The sequence below is a fragment of the Ammospiza caudacuta genome, chromosome 4, assembly GCF_027887145.1.
Source record: "Ammospiza caudacuta isolate bAmmCau1 chromosome 4, bAmmCau1.pri, whole genome shotgun sequence".
Classification (NCBI taxonomy): domain Eukaryota; kingdom Metazoa; phylum Chordata; class Aves; order Passeriformes; family Passerellidae; genus Ammospiza; species Ammospiza caudacuta.
Genome location: NC_080596.1, coordinates 25,444,590 through 25,461,840, shown reverse-complemented (window position 1 = coordinate 25,461,840; position 17,251 = coordinate 25,444,590). Strand labels below are relative to the sequence as shown.

Below are 17,251 nucleotides of genomic sequence, written 5' to 3'. Positions count from 1 at the left end.
ATGCCTTTTAGAGATGTATTTGCCCAAAATGATGATCATTTTCTTCTCAGCACTTTTAGAATATAGTAAATCTTTATTATAGCATTTTAGCAAAATTTTTAAGCAAAGCAACTCAACATTTTTGTGACTTGAAATGGTAATAGTTCTTGAATATTTTAAGTGTTTATATATGCTAATTTATAGGTAAAAAAGCATGTATACATTTAAAGTTTTGGTACAAAAAAGGATCACTAGACATCTAACTTTTCAGTTTGTATTTTGCTTGGTTCTGTAGCCTTTTGTGTTTAAATTGACAATTCAGTTTTGCTGCTTTTTGTCATAAGAAGTCAACTGCAGAAATGTGCTGCATTTTCCTCTTTTCTGTTAAATGTTGTGGGAAGTTACTTTTTCCTATTCTCTTCTGAAAAAAAATTGCCTTTTGCCTGCTCTGTTTCCCCTTTCTCTTTTTGCATGGTGCTTTGGGACCAAAAGGAATCAGATTCAGATCCAGAACCAGAAGAGGTAATGTTGCTAAATCAGCATGTTCTTGCCTACACACGTTGCTCAAACACAACTAACAGGCACAACTCAGAACTGACCTTAGCTCAGTGCTACAGACACAGCAAAGAGGGCCTTGCACAGACTCACTTTGGGAATGGGCAGACTTGAATTTTGCCTATGTTAAGATGGCCAGTCTTCTCCATTTATAATATCCAGTAGATGGATATTACACTTTACTGAGCTGGGTGATGGACATCCAGTACAAAATCAGTGTTAACCCAGAAGTAACAAGTAAAGGTTTAGAATGTTCATCTTTAGCACTAACTAAATTGTATCAGCTCCACCCTGAGCTCCCAGCCTGGTCTGGTGCTTAGAGATGTTCCTTAAGCTGTGACCCCTACACGGATGAGGAATGTTAGAAAAGCGCCCTCACATTTTGATGGTGTTCAGCTGTTGGGAACACTGTGAGATTAGCCAGCTCCCCAAAGATGATGGACATCTTTCCCATGCACTGCACAACAGATTCAGCAGCTCTGTGGCATGGCTTGCAGTTCTCTATTATCATTACAAAAATATTTACCACTCCTATGGTAAATATGACTTCTATTTTCATAGGAAACTAAAGCACAAAAAGACAAGCTCATTGATGGCTATAAGCTTTTTAAAGTATTTTTGTTGACTTCATTAATTTATATGTTAATAATATTAATTAGTATGCTGACATAAATCTGGACTGATCTGGAAGAACTGAAAGTGAGGGAAGCTAGGGCATGTTAGAGATGCAGGGTAGGCAATGTAGGACAATGTGTGCATCAGAGGAATTCAGGCTATTACAGATATGTTACACACACTGCTGGCTGTGAGTTGTAATTATGTGAGCCTAAAGGATTGCCAGGCATGTATGAACACGCACGTATGGCCAGGGATTTCCTTCTGTTCAGTGTCAGCTCATGGAAAGGCAAGGGTTTCTAACATCTTGACTGAGACAGCATATTGTATTTATTTTTATAAAGAATAGTTTGAACTCTGTAAACCCTTTCAGCACTTACTAAAACCTTGGGGGTTTTACCATGTATGGTATCTTGTACCAGCAGTACTGCACAGCTGATTTGCATTCTTCACAGTTGTCCTATTCCTACCACAAGTTTGTATAGGAAATTAAAGCTTTAATGCTACTTCTGAGTTTGCAAATTTTTCCAAAGCCAAATTTAAACAACATGTACTGGTGTGGACAAATGCTAGCAGAACTGAAATAAACTGAAATTACAAAGCTACCTCAAAAATTTGCTTCTTCAATTTTCATGGTCTGATATTGTGTTCTGTTCAATTCTTTTTTGACAAAGACTGTGTTATCTTTTGAATAACAGAAAAATTGTATAGGTTTTTTGATGTACCCACATAATTCTGAAAAATCAAAAAAGAGGCCTGTGAGGGCCATCACAGCTTCCATTAAAGGTATCAATAGCCATTAGTGGCATCCAGCCCCATGTCATGCCTTGGGCAGTTCTGCCCTCATTGGTGCACCTGCATTTCATCATCACTGAGCACAGAGGCAAAAATGCAGTTCATGCGCTCAGAATGAATGTGTCCAAGGAAACGCAATGCATGAAACCTACTGATTGCCTTCCAGATGGACCAAATGCCTTCACTATTTTACTTTAGACAGAAAGAAATAAATTAAGAGCAATGTAACTACACACCTGGTAATGCAAAAGTTTAGGTCCTCTATGCTTGCTAAGAGCATTTAAAGAAAATACACTGCAACATTTAGCATCTACTGTTGACCATAACTATAGTGAAGTAACCATTTTCTTGGTACTAGAGACCCAAAATAAATTAACTTTTACTGTTATTTTGACTGTTATTTTACTGCTTTTACTGTTATTTATATGCATTCTTGGTTCCATTTAAGTCCATGCATCTCTATACACCTAGCATTTCATCTGTGGCTTCTGTACGGCAATTGTATTTGAAGTTTTAAATCTCCTGATTTTTCCTCTTCCAGGTTGATATGACTTCAGAAAAAAGTAAGATTTTTTTTTTCTTTGAGAATGTTATAATGCAATTTGTATGAGAGATGTTAAGAGTAAAGATAAGCATGAAAAAGCTAAGTTTTAACTGCTATTGCTAATAACATCAATACTTTAAATACATAATGAAAACCAATTTAATATCTCAGCAGCTATCCAATTCAATACAATTAACATGTAAATTAACAAGTAATACAGTTAAAAACCGTTCATCTAAGCCTTTACTTTCCTTTGACATCCCTAGTGAACCTGCTATTGCTATTTTGCTTGAATGAATGCTCATCCCTCCGTTTTTTTTGTTCTTTCCGTTTGTTGACACACATTCTTGCCTCATATTTGAGACAAATGACAGTATCACTTTTAATGAAAACCTAATGAGGACTCCAATCTATTTTGTTAATCTCATGGAATACAGCCATGCCAAAAAGTGATACTGTCCAAAGGAATCAGCCTGTTTAACCCTCCCTCCCTTGCCCCATCCTTTACTGTGGTGAAATATGGCTGGAAATCTGACCTGACAGCTTGGCACAGCACAAACACCCTCTGTACACGCCCAATCAGGCTGTGACCATGAGACCATGGGCGAGGGGTTCACAAGTATCTCCTTTATGGGAGAGGCAAATCAAATGAATCTCAACACACACAGGAGTGTCTCTAATGAGAGCTGCTTCCAAATGCAGCCATTTATTGGATCTGTTCAGGAAAAGCATGACATCTGACTTGTTTCCAGTTTGGAGTGCAACATCTTGCCTCCTCTGCAGTTAAAGTGCAGTGTCTTGCATTGTCCTCCTGCCACTTCCTCACTGCCCGCTCTGCCAGGCAGTGTTCCTGCTCCAGCCACACACTGTCTGGATAGCACTTGCAATTTATTTCCCGCTGGAGTTGCATTGCTTCAGGCTGATTAACTCAATTATTGGCCAGTGAAAGAGTCATACATTTGATATTTATGAAAGTACATACTAAAAATTTACAAAATTACTGGCTGGCATTTCAGCATGCACCAGACCATTCATTGTAAAGCAGCAGCACCAAAAGACCACATTTTCAGCACCACAATACCCTGCAGCAATCTGGCTCTAATTAATGTGCAGCACAAATATTTAATGTTCGTTACACTCAGGAGAACAGCGTAGCAAAATGGATCTTTTTTACAAATAAAGACAGCTAATTATGTGTTGCTTAAGGTCTCTTTATTTGCATTAGTTCTTTGACTTTCTGGGGTGCTGAAATGTGCAGTTCCATGTGACATGCTACCTTTAAAGGAAAAATGTCCATCTGTGATTCCTAAGTATTGTGTTCTGTTTGTAACTTGCTTCAGTTCTCCAGTGTTTTGTTCTGTTCAAAATCCATTTTCTGCTAGTCCTTGCTGAAATGAAATACTACCAACAGGCAGTTATGGCATAATGGGAATTATCTGCAGCCACCTTCCTGTATATTGATTGCCAGATTAGACAAATATTTCACCACAGTATGTTTACAGTATTTTCATGTACCTTTAATTTATATGAATAATTTTTAGAGCTCTTGTTAATAACCTAAGCTACATACCCAGCAGCATTTGCAACACCTTTGCTTTGCATGGAAATAACTTGCCTTACATGAATTGTACGTATGTGTCTAGTGTGACTGTCTGTGACTTTGGGTTGCCATACATTACATTTTTTAAAACTCTGAAATCACTTCTAAGTTGATTCACAGTTTTTTCTTATTATCTCTCCTTTTCTTCTCTGTCTTCTCTTTCCTCAGTCAGTTCATTAGTTGTCAATGAGGATGTTCCAAGGAAAGGATCATGCCTCTTAAAACAAAAGCCTGTTTGTTTCATTGTGTAGGTGTGAAATCCCCTTAGATGAAATGCCGGTTTGCAGCTGATTCAGATCTCCACATATTTGATCATATTTTAGATTACTGCAGAATTACTTCTTGCTTTTTATTTTGGTCATTAAGAAAAACAAAACTGTTAACCCAATGTTATTCTGACAGTTTGCTAACACTGGCTTTCTCTTAGAGGAAATCGACTTTGAATCAGTTCTAATGCTTTCCCCTTTTTTTCTTGTTTTTCTTTTTATTTGAACATTGATCTGTAACATCTGAACAATCTTGAGATGCCTCTCTTTGTGTAACTTCACTGTGTTTCTTCTGGTTTTGATTTGAAATTTTGTTGTTGTTGTTTTGGGTTTTTTTTAGTGGTGTCCTGGTTTGGTTTGTTCCAGCTTTGATACTGTATGTGTGGTTGTGCTCTAGAGATAAAGTGAAGCAAGTTATTTCCTGCCATTTTCCTTTTCAGTTTTTTTTTTTTTCCACCCCCTGTTAGCTTTGCTTTGCTCTTGTACCCTCAGATCTTGTGGATCCACCATTCCCAGCCCATTTTGTTGACCTTCCCACCACTACAGCCAAAGACTGTCATTTTCAGTCCTGATTACATTTTCCAATCTCTATTTTTGATTTCCATTTTACTTTCAATGTTTTTCATTCGCATCAAAGATGACGAGACAGAATCTACAGAAACATCTGTCCTGAAAAGCCATCTGGTTAATGAAGTCCCTGTACTAGCCAGTCCAGACCTGTTGTCTGAAGTTTCTGAGATGAAACAAGATCTGATCAAAATGACTGCCATCCTGACAAGTGACCCTTCTGATAAATCAGGCTCCATTAAGGTGAAAGATCTTGAAAAGTCCACTGAAGAAGAGCCAGGAGAACCTTTTGAAATAGTTGAAAGAGTGAAAGAGGACTTAGAAAAAGTAAATGAAATTCTGAGAGGCGGATCCTACACGAGAGAAGAACATGTTTTGCAGAAGTCCCTTTCCAGACAAGAAGCCCTAGAAGAAGAATGGATCATTGTCAGTGATGAAGAAATTGAAGAGGCCAGGAGAAATGCTCCATCAGAAGTCACAGAGCCAAGCCACAGAGAAGTTGGGGTAGACAAAAGGACAACAAAAAAAGGGGAGCTAGACATGACAGGAGCGGTGGATTACCTAGCAGAGGATTTGAAAACAGACGTTTCTCTTCATGAGGGACAGCCACGGGCCTTACAAAAGGAGGTAGTAGAAGAGAAAATCAAAGCTGTAACAGTAAGTAGGGATTCTGAAAAAAAAGGAAAAGAATCTCCAAAAACTGGGAAACCAACCTCGCAAGAGCAACAGAAGGCAGCCTCGGAAGTTAAAAAGCCCCTTAGGCCAAAACTACGAGAAAAGCCAAAGCCGAAGGAAGGCAAGGTACTCAGCAGCGGAGAGAAACTGAGACTGCCTAAGCTCACTGCAGATGAGGCACTGGCTGGGGAGCCTGGCCTAAAGGTTACAGGCACTCCGGAGCCTAAAGCTGTGTCCCCTGTTATTGAGGAAACTCCCATTGGCTCAATAAAGGATAAAGTGAAAGCTCTTCAGAAACGAGTGGAAGATGAGCAAAAAGTACGCTCAAAACTGCCTGTCAGAGTTCAGGCAAAAGAAGGCCCTGCCGAAAAGGCACCTAAAAAATCAGTGCAAGTCAAAAAGCCAGTAGCACAAAAAGCCCAGCCACCTGTCTCACCTTCTTCTAAGACAGAGAGACTTGAAGAGACCATGTCAGTTCGGGAGCTAATGAAAGCCTTCCAGTCAGGGCAAGACCCGTCCAAGAATATTTCTGGACTCTTTGAACACAAATCTGTCAAGCAGAAGCAACAGGCCCCTGAGAAGGAAACTCCCCGCAAGAAAACAATTCCTTTGCAGAGTGAAACTAAGCGAGTGTCAAATCTCAAGACAGACAAACAGAAGGACAAACCAAGCTTGGTGTCAAAAGCAGAGAAAGAGCCACAATCAAAGAAAGGAAAAACTCAAGTTTCCACCATCGAAACTGCCAAAAAAGCTAGTGGCAAAGACCAAGTAAAAGAGCAGAGCAGCAAAAAGCCAACCCAAACTCTCCCTCCGGTAATGATTGCTGAAAGTGCCAAAGAAACGGCAGCTGGGAAAGGCAGGACTTCTGATGATCAGGGGGATCTTGACTTCCAGATCAGCCCTGACAGGAAAACCTCAACAGACTTTTCTGATGTCATTAAAGAAGAACTGGAGGATAATGACAAATACCAACAGTTCCGACATCTCTCAGTGACAGAGGAGGGAGAGGTTAACTTGGAGCAAGTACTGACCAGTCCTTTTGGTGCTGCTTTTCCCACAGAGTATGGGAAAGATGGATTCCTTCCTGCTCTTTCTCTGCAAAGTGCTGCTCTCGATGGGAGCTCAGAGAGCCTTAAACACGAAGGTGTGGCTGACTCTCCAGGCAGCCTACTTGATGGAACCCCTCAGATCAGCTCAGAGGAAAGTTACAAGCATGAGGGTCTGGCAGAGACCCCTGAAACGAGCCCAGAGAGCCTTTCATTCTCACCAAAGAAAACTGATGGGCAAATTGAAGACGCTAAAGGAGCAGCTCAAGTACACACAACAGCAGAAACGTGTTCTACGAAGGAAGTCTCCTCAAAGGAAGATGAAAAAGGTATTACCGAGAGGCAGCTAGATGCTGTTACTGAGACTTGTGAGTCTCATTCTGACCATTTATCAGAAGAGCATGTACCTCCAGCCTCTGAAGAAGAGGCTGATAAACTTAAAGAAAGTAGCTCAGCTTCCATTGTGAAAGATATTAGCAGGGATAAAGAATCCAGAACCACTGCACATTTCACTAAGTCTTCTGAAACACATGACACTGCTTTAGAGAAAGAAAAAGATGTAGCCTGTGAACGCCGTCTTACAGTTAGAAGTCCCCAGAAATTGGAACTTGCACTTGCTAGCCATGATAGTGAAGGCTTTAGCCCAGTTGCAGATGACTCTTTGACTATAAGTCATAAAGACTCCCTGGAAGCAAGCCCAGTGCTAGAAGATAACTCATCACACAAAACGCCCGACTCTTTGGAGCCCAGTCCTATGAAAGAGTCCCCCTGCCGCGATTCCCTTGAAAGCAGCCCCGTAGAACCAACAGTGAAGGCTTGTATTTTGGGGCAGGGTCCTCTTCCGTCTGCTCATAGCAAAGCAGAAGCCTGCCCAGAGCTGGCATCGGTGCGTTCCAGGATTCTCCGTGACCCTGAGGGAAGTGCCGATGATGACAGCCTGGAGCAAACATCCCTCATGGAGAGTTCAGGGAAAAGCCCTGTTTCCCCTGAAACTCCTAGTTCAGAAGAAATTAGCTATGAAATCACACCTAAAATGGCAGACATACCAAAGTCAGCCACCATCCCTGAAGTCAACGAAGAACCAGAGGACGATTCAGAAAGTGAACCGAAGAAGAGATTCACCCCTGAAGAAGAGATGTTTAAAATGGTGACCAAAATAAAAATGTTTGATGAATTGGAGCAAGAAGCAAAACAGAAGAGAGATTATAAAAGGAGTTGTAAACAAGATGAATCTTCTGTGGTTGCCAATTCAGAAGCCTCACGGGAGGCTGAAGCATCAGAGCAGACTACTGTAGTAGAAAAAGGCATACCCATGGTGGTGACACCTGCTGCTGAATCTAGAAAGAATTCTTCCTCTTCAGAAAGCGAGCCAGAATTGACTCGGCTCAAAAAAGAAGCCGACTCTGGCCTCTTAATGGAGCCTGTGATCCGAGTACAGCCACCCTCACCATTACCACCTAGTATTGACTCCAGCTCTAGCCCTGACGAAGCAGGTTTCCAACCCATTGATTCCCAGCCATGCTCTGTCGGGATAGGTGAGGTTAAAGCACCGGGCAAAGGTGACAAAGAGGAGCTGCTTATCCTTGGGCGCAGCTGTAAGCCTTCCATGGGCACTTGTCCTTCCAATGGTTGTGCATCAGCAGAAAGTGCAGAATCCAAATGTTGTGATGGTACAGGTGACTGTGAGATGGTCAGTCCCAACGGCCCGGTCACACGATCTGGGTCTACTCCCTGTCACTCTGTCGGTGGCAGTTGTCAAGAAGAGGTTCACACTGAGTCTTCACTAACAATGGGGCAGTGTGATGCTACTGACAAAGGTGTCAAGCCTGCGGCCCTGTTACCACGCAGTGATCTCATTTCTATGGAAGCTGTGTCAGAAGAGGCAGATGGTCTTTCTCATGGACACAGTACCACCGAGTACTCTGTCCCATGTGATGGCAAACTGGTCGAAGGTTACACCACTGACCATTGTGCTTCGGCAAGGGATTTGGGAAAAACAGATACAGGTTGTGAGACATCTCACAGGGCTGCTCATGCTGAGGAGCCCTTGCCAGAGTATTCATCCCTAACCACTGACACAGGGGAACTTGACAGCTGTGCAGCAGATGCTGCTGATGGTAGTGCTCCGTATATAGTGAGCCCTTACGAAAATGTGTCTTCTGGACATTTCTTCATTGACACTGAAACTGAAGTAGGATCTGGTAGAAGTCTGCTATCTAGGGAAACCTATTCTATTGCAGAAGAGAAAGATCAGACTGGTGAAGTTCTACTTAGCAGAGACATGGGCAATGAATATTGCTCTTCAGAGGAAGTGTACATGGAAATAGAGCCCAAAACAGAGGATGGATTTCAGACAATATCACAAGGGTCTCCAACCTCAGAATCAGCAAAAATATCTGAATCTGCCCTTGAGGATATAAGAGATGAAACAGAGAAATTTGTGGGTCAGGTTGTCATCACCAGAACCGATGTGGATTCTGACATGTGGAGTGAAATACGTGAAGACGATGAAGCTTTTGAAGCTCGGGTGAAAGAAGAGGAACAGAAGATATTTGGGTTGATGGTAGACAGGCGATCCCAAGGCACAACCCCTGACACGACACCAGCCAGGACACCCACCGAAGAAGGGACACCACTCAGTGAACAAAATCCTTTTCTTTTTCAGGAAGGCAAGTTGTTTGAGATGACTAGAAGTGGAGCCATTGACATGACCAAAAGAAACTACCCAGATGAAAGCTTTCACTTCTTCCAGGTGGGGCAGGAGCCTCAGGAAGAAGTTTCTTTATGTGAAGAAGTGAAAGAAGCAGCAGAGGTGGAATCTTCAAAGCTGAAGGGGTCAGTGGACCCATTTGCACCGTCAGAGTCAGAGGAGTCAGATATACAAGAACAAGATGCATTGAAATATTCACCCCCATCACCTGAGTCTAGTGATAGATCTGAAGAAATGATGGGTGAAGGTGCCAGCACAGGCTCTGCAAAAGCAGATCTTAAATCCAGAATTCCAATTAAAATGGGTATTTCAGCTTCTTCAAAATCACCAAAGAAAGAAATTGCTGCCTCTGAAGCTGAGCCCCTCTCCAGAATGGAGACTGACACGGTTGATAGCAGTCAGGTGCCTTGCCCCATCTCTCCCGAGCAGTGTGCGGTAGAAGATGAATTAGATTTTTCTAAAGTCACTCGATTAGTTAGTTCTGAACAGGGTGAGGAATGCCCAGACTCTTCCCCAGAGGAACAGAGATCTGTGATTGAAATCCCCACTGCTCTAATGGAGAGTGTGCCTTCTTGTGAAAGCAAATCCAAAATCCCTGTAAGAACAGCTGCTGCCGCATTGCAATCCTCGCAACAATCGGAAAATGAGAGCCTTTTCCCAGATGACTTCCTGGACAGTTCGCAGTGTGAAGGAAAAGATGACCAAGCAAAACCAAAGTCTAAAATTCCTGTGAAATCCACTTTCCCAAAAGCTGAACCACAACACTCACACGCAGACACATCCGTCCGCAAGCCAGAGTCACCCAAAGTGCTCGACGTGACAAGTGCAGTCCCTGCAAAGCCAGACAGCCGCAGTAAATCTGAATCTGATGCCATTAGTCCCGTGGACACAAAGACCAAACGTTCCATCAAAGCTAGGAGTTATGCTGAGGCAGAGGCAGAGGCCAGGGAGAGGGAGAGTGAGATGAAGTTTGAGCTAGACTCAGATGAGGCAACAGCAGCAAGATCGAAGGTATTTTCTTCACGATTGCCAGTTAAAAGCAGAAGCACTACAGGCTCCCGCAGTGCTTTTAGTCCCACAAAAGAGAGTAAGGACAATTTTTTTGATCTTTACAAAAACTCCATAGAGTTTTTTGAAGAAATTAGTGATGAAGCGTCTAAATTAGTGGAAAGACTCACGCAGTCAGAGAGAGAACAAGAATTAGTTTCAGATGATGAAAGCAGTAGTGCCCTAGAAGTTTCAGTTATTGAAAATGTGCCATCCAGTGAGAATCAGCAGTCAGTTCCTGAAGACATCTTTGACATCAGACCCATTTGGGATGAGTCTGTAGAGACTCAGATTGAACGTATCCCTGATGAAAATGTCCATGACCGTGCTGAAGGTATTTGCCAACGACTGGGATTCCCTGTGCGACGCATGTCATGAATTAAAATCTTTTGTTCTTTGTTTTCTTTGGTGTGTATGTGTGTGTGTGCGCGTTTGTGCACTGGTGTAATGCGTGTGGCATTTTCTTTTCAGCTTTTGGTGGTTAGTTGTGCTTTTTTTTCCCTTGTGAGCTGTATTTGGTTTTTTTTGTCTTGTGTCTGTGTTCTTGTCTGTGAAACGATCTCAAGATTGCAAACCATAAATACTTATGGGAAGTGTTATCTTAATAAGCAAAAACACTTCTAGAGATATGTATGGTTTTGTCATTAAACTGATTGCTTAGGTCATGCACGTTTTGGCTTTTGACTTTCCCTGGCCCTATTAACCCTACTAGCTATTAACTTCTACTAATAATGAAATGCTTAGGCATCAATTGAAAGTGAGACAGGCAAATTTATAGACTTTTGAGTTGGTACACAATGAGAACTGCAGGAGTTTTAAATAATGAAGCTTTTTATGTTCCTTTTTGTTGAGAGTCTGTGTCTGAGGAAAACTCTGAGTCACCAATAACTATTTTAGTACACATTCTCTGGTGCTTGGTTTTCCTCTCGCCTACTTGTGTGCTAGTAGTGAGCAGCCCTAATGGAAATCAGGAGCCGGAATGACATGTGCATATCTCGAACCCTAAGCAATTTCCTGATTCAGAGGTGTCACAGTTCACATGTGCATTCAGGGAAAATCAAAACTCAAATTCCACCATCCTAAAATTGGCTTTGGGGATGGGAGGAGCTGTCATTCTCACCATTAGTGAAGTGAATGAGGACTGATGAATGACCATCTGATTTTTCCTTGCCTTCGTTGTTGGTATTTTGTCTCACTCCCTGTCCAAAGGGTCAAAGACACTAAAATTAACAGTCTCGCAAATACAGACTATAATCTGACATGCTGTATGGACTGATTGAGCTAAACTTGCCTTACAACACAAAGAACATGATCAGAAGCACTGGTCCCTATGAATTCTTCAACCCTGGCATTTACTAAGGAGGCATGAAAAACTATAGCTCTTGACTTAGTCAAAGTCTTCAGCTGGACTTTACAAAGATGTTTTAGAGTAAAATGCCCGGCCAAAATAGGCATAGTAGGTACTTCAGTCCTAGATTAGGTTTTCACATGAACATCTGATTTCCAAATAGAAAAACTAGATAGTCCTATGCTTTTCAAAAAACCAAGCTTTTTGGCTTCATTTTGAACCTAGGGATTTACAAGCTTCACTTGAAATACGCAGTCTGTCCGCATTTAGGCACAGCAGCTAGGAAAAAGCAGTGCTTTCCCTTCTTGGGCTCTCTCTCCTATAGAAATGTTTTTTAACTTGCAAAAGGCAACTTTCAGCTCTCTTTGACCTTTAGATCAACAGGATGATCAGGAAAAAACAGAGGAAAGACTGGCCCACATTGCAGATCATCTTGGATTCAGCTGGACAGGTAAAGTGCACACTTTCTGCTCCAGAGAGAAGGGAGGGGAATGGTCCACACTCCTCTCATGTTTATTTTGGATGATTTTCTGATTAACTAAAGATATTTTAGAAAAATATTTCAGAAGCTTATTTTGTTTGGGATACCAAGAATCCTAAATGGACACCAAAGGAACCTGCTCTGAACGGTCACTTTAATATGGTGCATTTAATAGACTTGAGGCAGCAAATGGTAGCGGGGACAAGTGAAAGTAACATGGAATGAGATGGAAATGTTTTCTCAGGTTTTGGTTTTCTCAGGTACTTCACAGGCTTTTACTTTTCTTTGAATGAAGTTAGACCAGGGGAGTAGTAGTGGTATTAGCAGACCTCATTACAGAGATGGATTTCTTTTTCAGAGCTAGCAAGAGAACTGGACTTCACAGAGGAGCAAATTCACCAGATCCGAATTGAAAATCCCAATTCTCTTCAAGACCAAAGCCATGCACTCCTCAAATACTGGCTTGAAAGGGATGGGAAACATGCAACAGGTTTGTCTCGTTATTGTGTGTAACTGTCTCCAGTCTGCTAGCTGAGGTGACAGGTGTGTTGTAATCACAAAGAAAATTTGGGGAAAATTTAGACTACAGAAAGAATGACCATGGATTGTACTCAATGTTGTTTCTAGTCTTGTCTGTATAACACAGTAACTCAACAAATTTGTTAAAAGGAAAAAACCCAAAGTGCTAGTTTTTATAGGCTGCCATTTGGTTCTTTTTAGATTTTACATAGCACTGCTTCTAAATGTATCTATAATTTATATATGACACCGGGCAGTCTCCTGTATATGTCCTTCCTATGGAGAAGGGAGGAAGTGTGCTTGATTCTTAACTGAGCTGCATGGTGTCCTTCCAATGGCACAGATACCAACCTGACCCAATGTCTCACAAAAATCAACCGCATGGACATTGTTCACCTGATGGAGACCAGCGGCATAGACCCCGTGCAGGGCCACGGCACGCGCACCTACGCAGACACGGAGCAGTCCTTGGCTTTGGACCACAGTGAAGGTAAGTGGCTCCTGACCCAAACTGCCTAGGGTACCTCTCCAAGCAGCGCTCTGCTCTGAAGTGTTGGCCCAGGCTTATCTGTCTGCTCTCATGACAGAGCACTGGAATCCCATTTTGAAGGCATGGACAGTGTATATGGATGCAAGCATGGCATCACAAGGGTCACATTTCACTGGGTAGAAGACCTGAGCTTTCTTCAGAAGTAAACACTGTGGCCAGCAACGTTTGCCCCGTTTACCTTGGGGTTTAGTTTTTTTGCTTATACGAGTGCTTTCATGAAAGTTCAGAAGGTAGCATTAGAATTTGACCAAGATATTAAAAATGGAAACTACTCTGTGCTTTGATAGAAAATCCCTTTGGATTTGAGTATCCAGGATATTGTAATTCTGTTAGGATGCTATTGCATTTCTTAAGTTTGGAAGTTCAGTGGATTAGATCCAGTGGTTACAAACTAAAGAAACACCTCCAAATTATTTGGTTTAAGATCCTCTTTTCCAGAAGTGACACTTTTGGGTGCCTAACTCAATACTGAAGCATATCAGACAGCTGCAAAAGTCCCAGTCTTGAAGAGAATGTAGGACTAGAGGGCTGTTTGTTACAATTAGCATTCTCATATCACTGGTTTTAGAATATTAACCTCTCTGTCCTGCTCAAATTCAATACAAGCTTTGTAATTTCCCCCCAATTTGTTCTTCAGAGTTCACTAGGTTTCCAGTGACTATTGTACATAAATGAGCTGCTTCTTCCACCTAGCCCTCTATGAAGCGTTTTCATCTTTTTTTGTACAGTTAATTTTTCCAGAAGCAGATAAATAACGGATATGGAGGGAAAAGTCACTAAAATCTGGGTAAATTGAGGTAAATTCCTGGGTAAATGTTATTTTGCCTGTTTCTGTCCAAATCTGGCTATAGTAGTGGCAATCTGGCATGCCTTGGGCTACTCCTAGAGGCCAGGTGCCCCCCCACTCAAGGTGTTCAGGAACTTCAGGTCACGTGTTGTGTCTGGGAATTTCCAATGCGCATGGAGGACGGGAAGGACCTCTGCATTCTGGTCAGACTTGTAAGGATATTTCTCATCTCTCTGTCTTGGCAAGGGTTTTCAGCACTGCAAGAGGAAGTGTACAGCTCGAGACACAAGCAGGAGCAGCAGAGACTATCTAAGGATGGCGAGCCAACCGAGCACCCCCCTCTGGTCTCTGAGGAAGACGTGTCTGTCAGTTATTCCCCATTCCAGGACAGTACTCCCAGGAGCGAGGCCGAAGTGTCCATGGCTGAGCTTCTGAGGCAAGCACACAAGGAACAAGTAGAAGCTGAATTCTCAGGGAAACCCCAAGATGTGCCAGGGAAACCATCTGCTTCACAACAGGAATATTTGTAAGTGCCAAAAGAGCAGGATGAAGCCATAGGGAACAGGTTCTCTTTTCTCTGTGTAATGAGAGGATTTTACAGTTGCCTTTGAAACTTACAAACACACTAGAATTTTCCTCCAGTTGTGGTTTTCACTTTTTAATCCATGAGGAGGAAGCCTTAAGGCTGAGGGGAGAAAGTCAGTCCGTCACTGTGAGCACAAAGCAATAACTGTGTCTGGTACATAGGAAAGAAATTCAGGTTAGTAGAGAAGTGAAGGGGGTTTTATGTATATGTTCAGTACTCATGTCTTGGATGACAAGTGATGACATATTAATGAAAGTAATCAAAATCTTTCTTCAGATTCTGGATGGCTTTTTCAATGGAGGCAATTTTTTTCAATTTAATCATTACTTACAAAACTCATAACTACCTCTTAAGAACTGGACTTCTAAAAGTGCATTTCAGATGGCCAAAGGAGCAGAAACAAAGTGTTACAGAGGCAAGACACAAGTACTTACAGGAATAACACGTGATAGAGTACACACAGAAGACCTGTGCAGCAAAAACTTGAATTCTGAGGTGGGGCTGTCAGTGGGGTTGGTGTCATTTGGAATGGAATTTGAAATAGATCATGTTTATTTCTCCACAGCTTCCCTGATTATGTGCCCATGCTGAGACCTCTTTGCAGGGTAGAGTCAGGTATTAATAAGCCAGCAAAATACCAAGAATCCCTACTCAAAGAAGTGATTTTCCTGGAGGTGATTAGCTTTGATGCGGAGATGCAGCTCCCAGCACTCAAAGGACAGCTGAGTCAACCACATGGACTTAGGGGGATTCCTTTGCTCAGGATGTGCTGGGAGAGATTGTGGGAGAAAATACCATCTAGGAAATCTTCTGTTGCAATGTTAGGCAAAAATACCAATGCTCCCTAAGGATTTGCATCAGGAAATTAATTTCTTTGAGGAACAGAGAATACTTTGAGACAATAGTGCCAACACTACATGAGAGTAATGAAGACAGGGAAATTTCACTACACTGCAGGTCTGATTATAACTAGGTGGAAAATCAGGGTAGATTTAAATAGGAACATGTAAGGAACATGCTCCAAGAGGAAATATACAATATTGAATGTACATTTGCTGGAATTAATGTATTTCCTTTATAAATGTGTTACATAGTAACTAATATAATAATAAGTTCAACTGACTTGGGGCAGCGATTAACCATGAATCAGGCTCAACCATAAAAATGCCATTACAAAGAAAACCTGAACCTCTACTAAATTTCTGCTTGCTAAAGCTCCAGAATTCTACATGAAAGTTGTTTTTTCCACTTTGCAGCTGCACAGCTTGTGCTCAGTGTTGTAGGTGCCTCACATCCTTCTCTAGCAATCCAGGCTCTCCCACAAAAAAACCTAAATGGTAGTATGTAGAGATGTGAGGGCAAAAGTGAAAGCAAAGCTCTCTGAAATACTTTACAAATACCAGGTTTTGCAGACTTGCATGGAAGGGTTGGATATCCATTTGGAGATTTGCTCAGGAAGATGGGTGGCATTCCCAGACAGACTGCTCTGTAGTTCCTGTCAAGGAATATCAGTTATTTCTAGACTTTGCCAAACAACAGGTAACATAACAATATGAAGTCACTGCCTAATGTTCCATTGCTGGAAATTATGAAGCACTGCACACTAATAACTCACTTGGACCTGTAATTCACAGTGCCACAACTCCAGGAACAGAGCAGTCCGTGGGAGCTGGAAAAGCAGCGAGCGGAAAATCTGCGCACTCAAGCACGGCCAAGGGAGAGGCTCAGAGAGGCCCCCCTCAGCCTCCCTCCCCAGTGCAGAGAGGGGACTCCCCCATCATCCAAGAGCCTGAGGACCCCCAGCTCCACCAGGAAAGCCTCTGTCCAAGGAGATCTAGTCTCGTGATTGTGGAGTCCACTGAGGAGCAAATGGAGAAGTCTGGAAGGGGCTTTGAAGAGGAATCTTTAGAAAAGGTAAGTCAACAACTTTGCCTCAATGTAATTGATCCAATAAACTAACTTTTATGACTCGCTGATTCTTTAAGATAAGAATATTTGTAATTAATTTGCGTCTGGCACTGAGTTTTTCCTCCTTCCCTCTGTGGTTTAAAGGTTCAGGTAAAAGCTTTTCTCCTGAGATTTTCGAAGTTGAAGCAAACCCCAGATCCCAAAGTCTAGGCTGGTAATTCTGGTTCTGCTCTACCCCTCTTTGTCCTTTGGCCTATGACAGTTCCATCAGTGCCTGAAAGAGTGTCAGTAACAGGGGCAGAAATGAACCAAAACAGATGTAATGCGAACAAAGTGATACCAGTAAAGCTCAAAAAGAAAGGCAAGGCTAGCCCAGAGCAGCATCAGAAATGGTGTGAAAGGTCTCTAAAGTCGGTGAGACAGAAAAGAGACAGCAGCTGTGCATTGCAGAGTACTAAGGATGTACTGGAAGAATGGTGTTTGTGTAGCATACAGGAAGTAAAGAGATACAGAGACAGAAGAGTGAAGAGGATATCAAAAACTGTACAGGGTAGGTCTTGGGTTGTATGAGACAAGGGACTTCATGGCAGCATTCAGAGAGGGGAAGACATCCACCAGCAAGGAAAGAAAGAAACCATATGACTTTTAGTGGAGAACTAAAGTTCCCTGGCAG

General features: G+C 42.1%; 1 protein-coding gene across 1 annotated transcript in view; it reads left to right on the top strand.

The window, feature by feature from the left end:
* The window catches only part of ANK2 (ankyrin 2), a 275,986-nt gene that overhangs the window by 250,262 nt on the left and 8,473 nt on the right, over nucleotides 1-17,251 (top strand). The window contains exons 39-46 of the mRNA XM_058804381.1: nucleotides 472-501; nucleotides 2,486-2,507; nucleotides 4,992-10,733; nucleotides 12,124-12,198; nucleotides 12,587-12,718; nucleotides 13,091-13,237; nucleotides 14,331-14,610; nucleotides 16,305-16,584. Of these exons, the coding sequence (XP_058660364.1) occupies nucleotides 472-501; nucleotides 2,486-2,507; nucleotides 4,992-10,733; nucleotides 12,124-12,198; nucleotides 12,587-12,718; nucleotides 13,091-13,237; nucleotides 14,331-14,610; nucleotides 16,305-16,584 (6,708 nt within the window). The remainder of the gene's footprint in view (nucleotides 1-471; nucleotides 502-2,485; nucleotides 2,508-4,991; nucleotides 10,734-12,123; nucleotides 12,199-12,586; nucleotides 12,719-13,090; nucleotides 13,238-14,330; nucleotides 14,611-16,304; nucleotides 16,585-17,251) is intronic.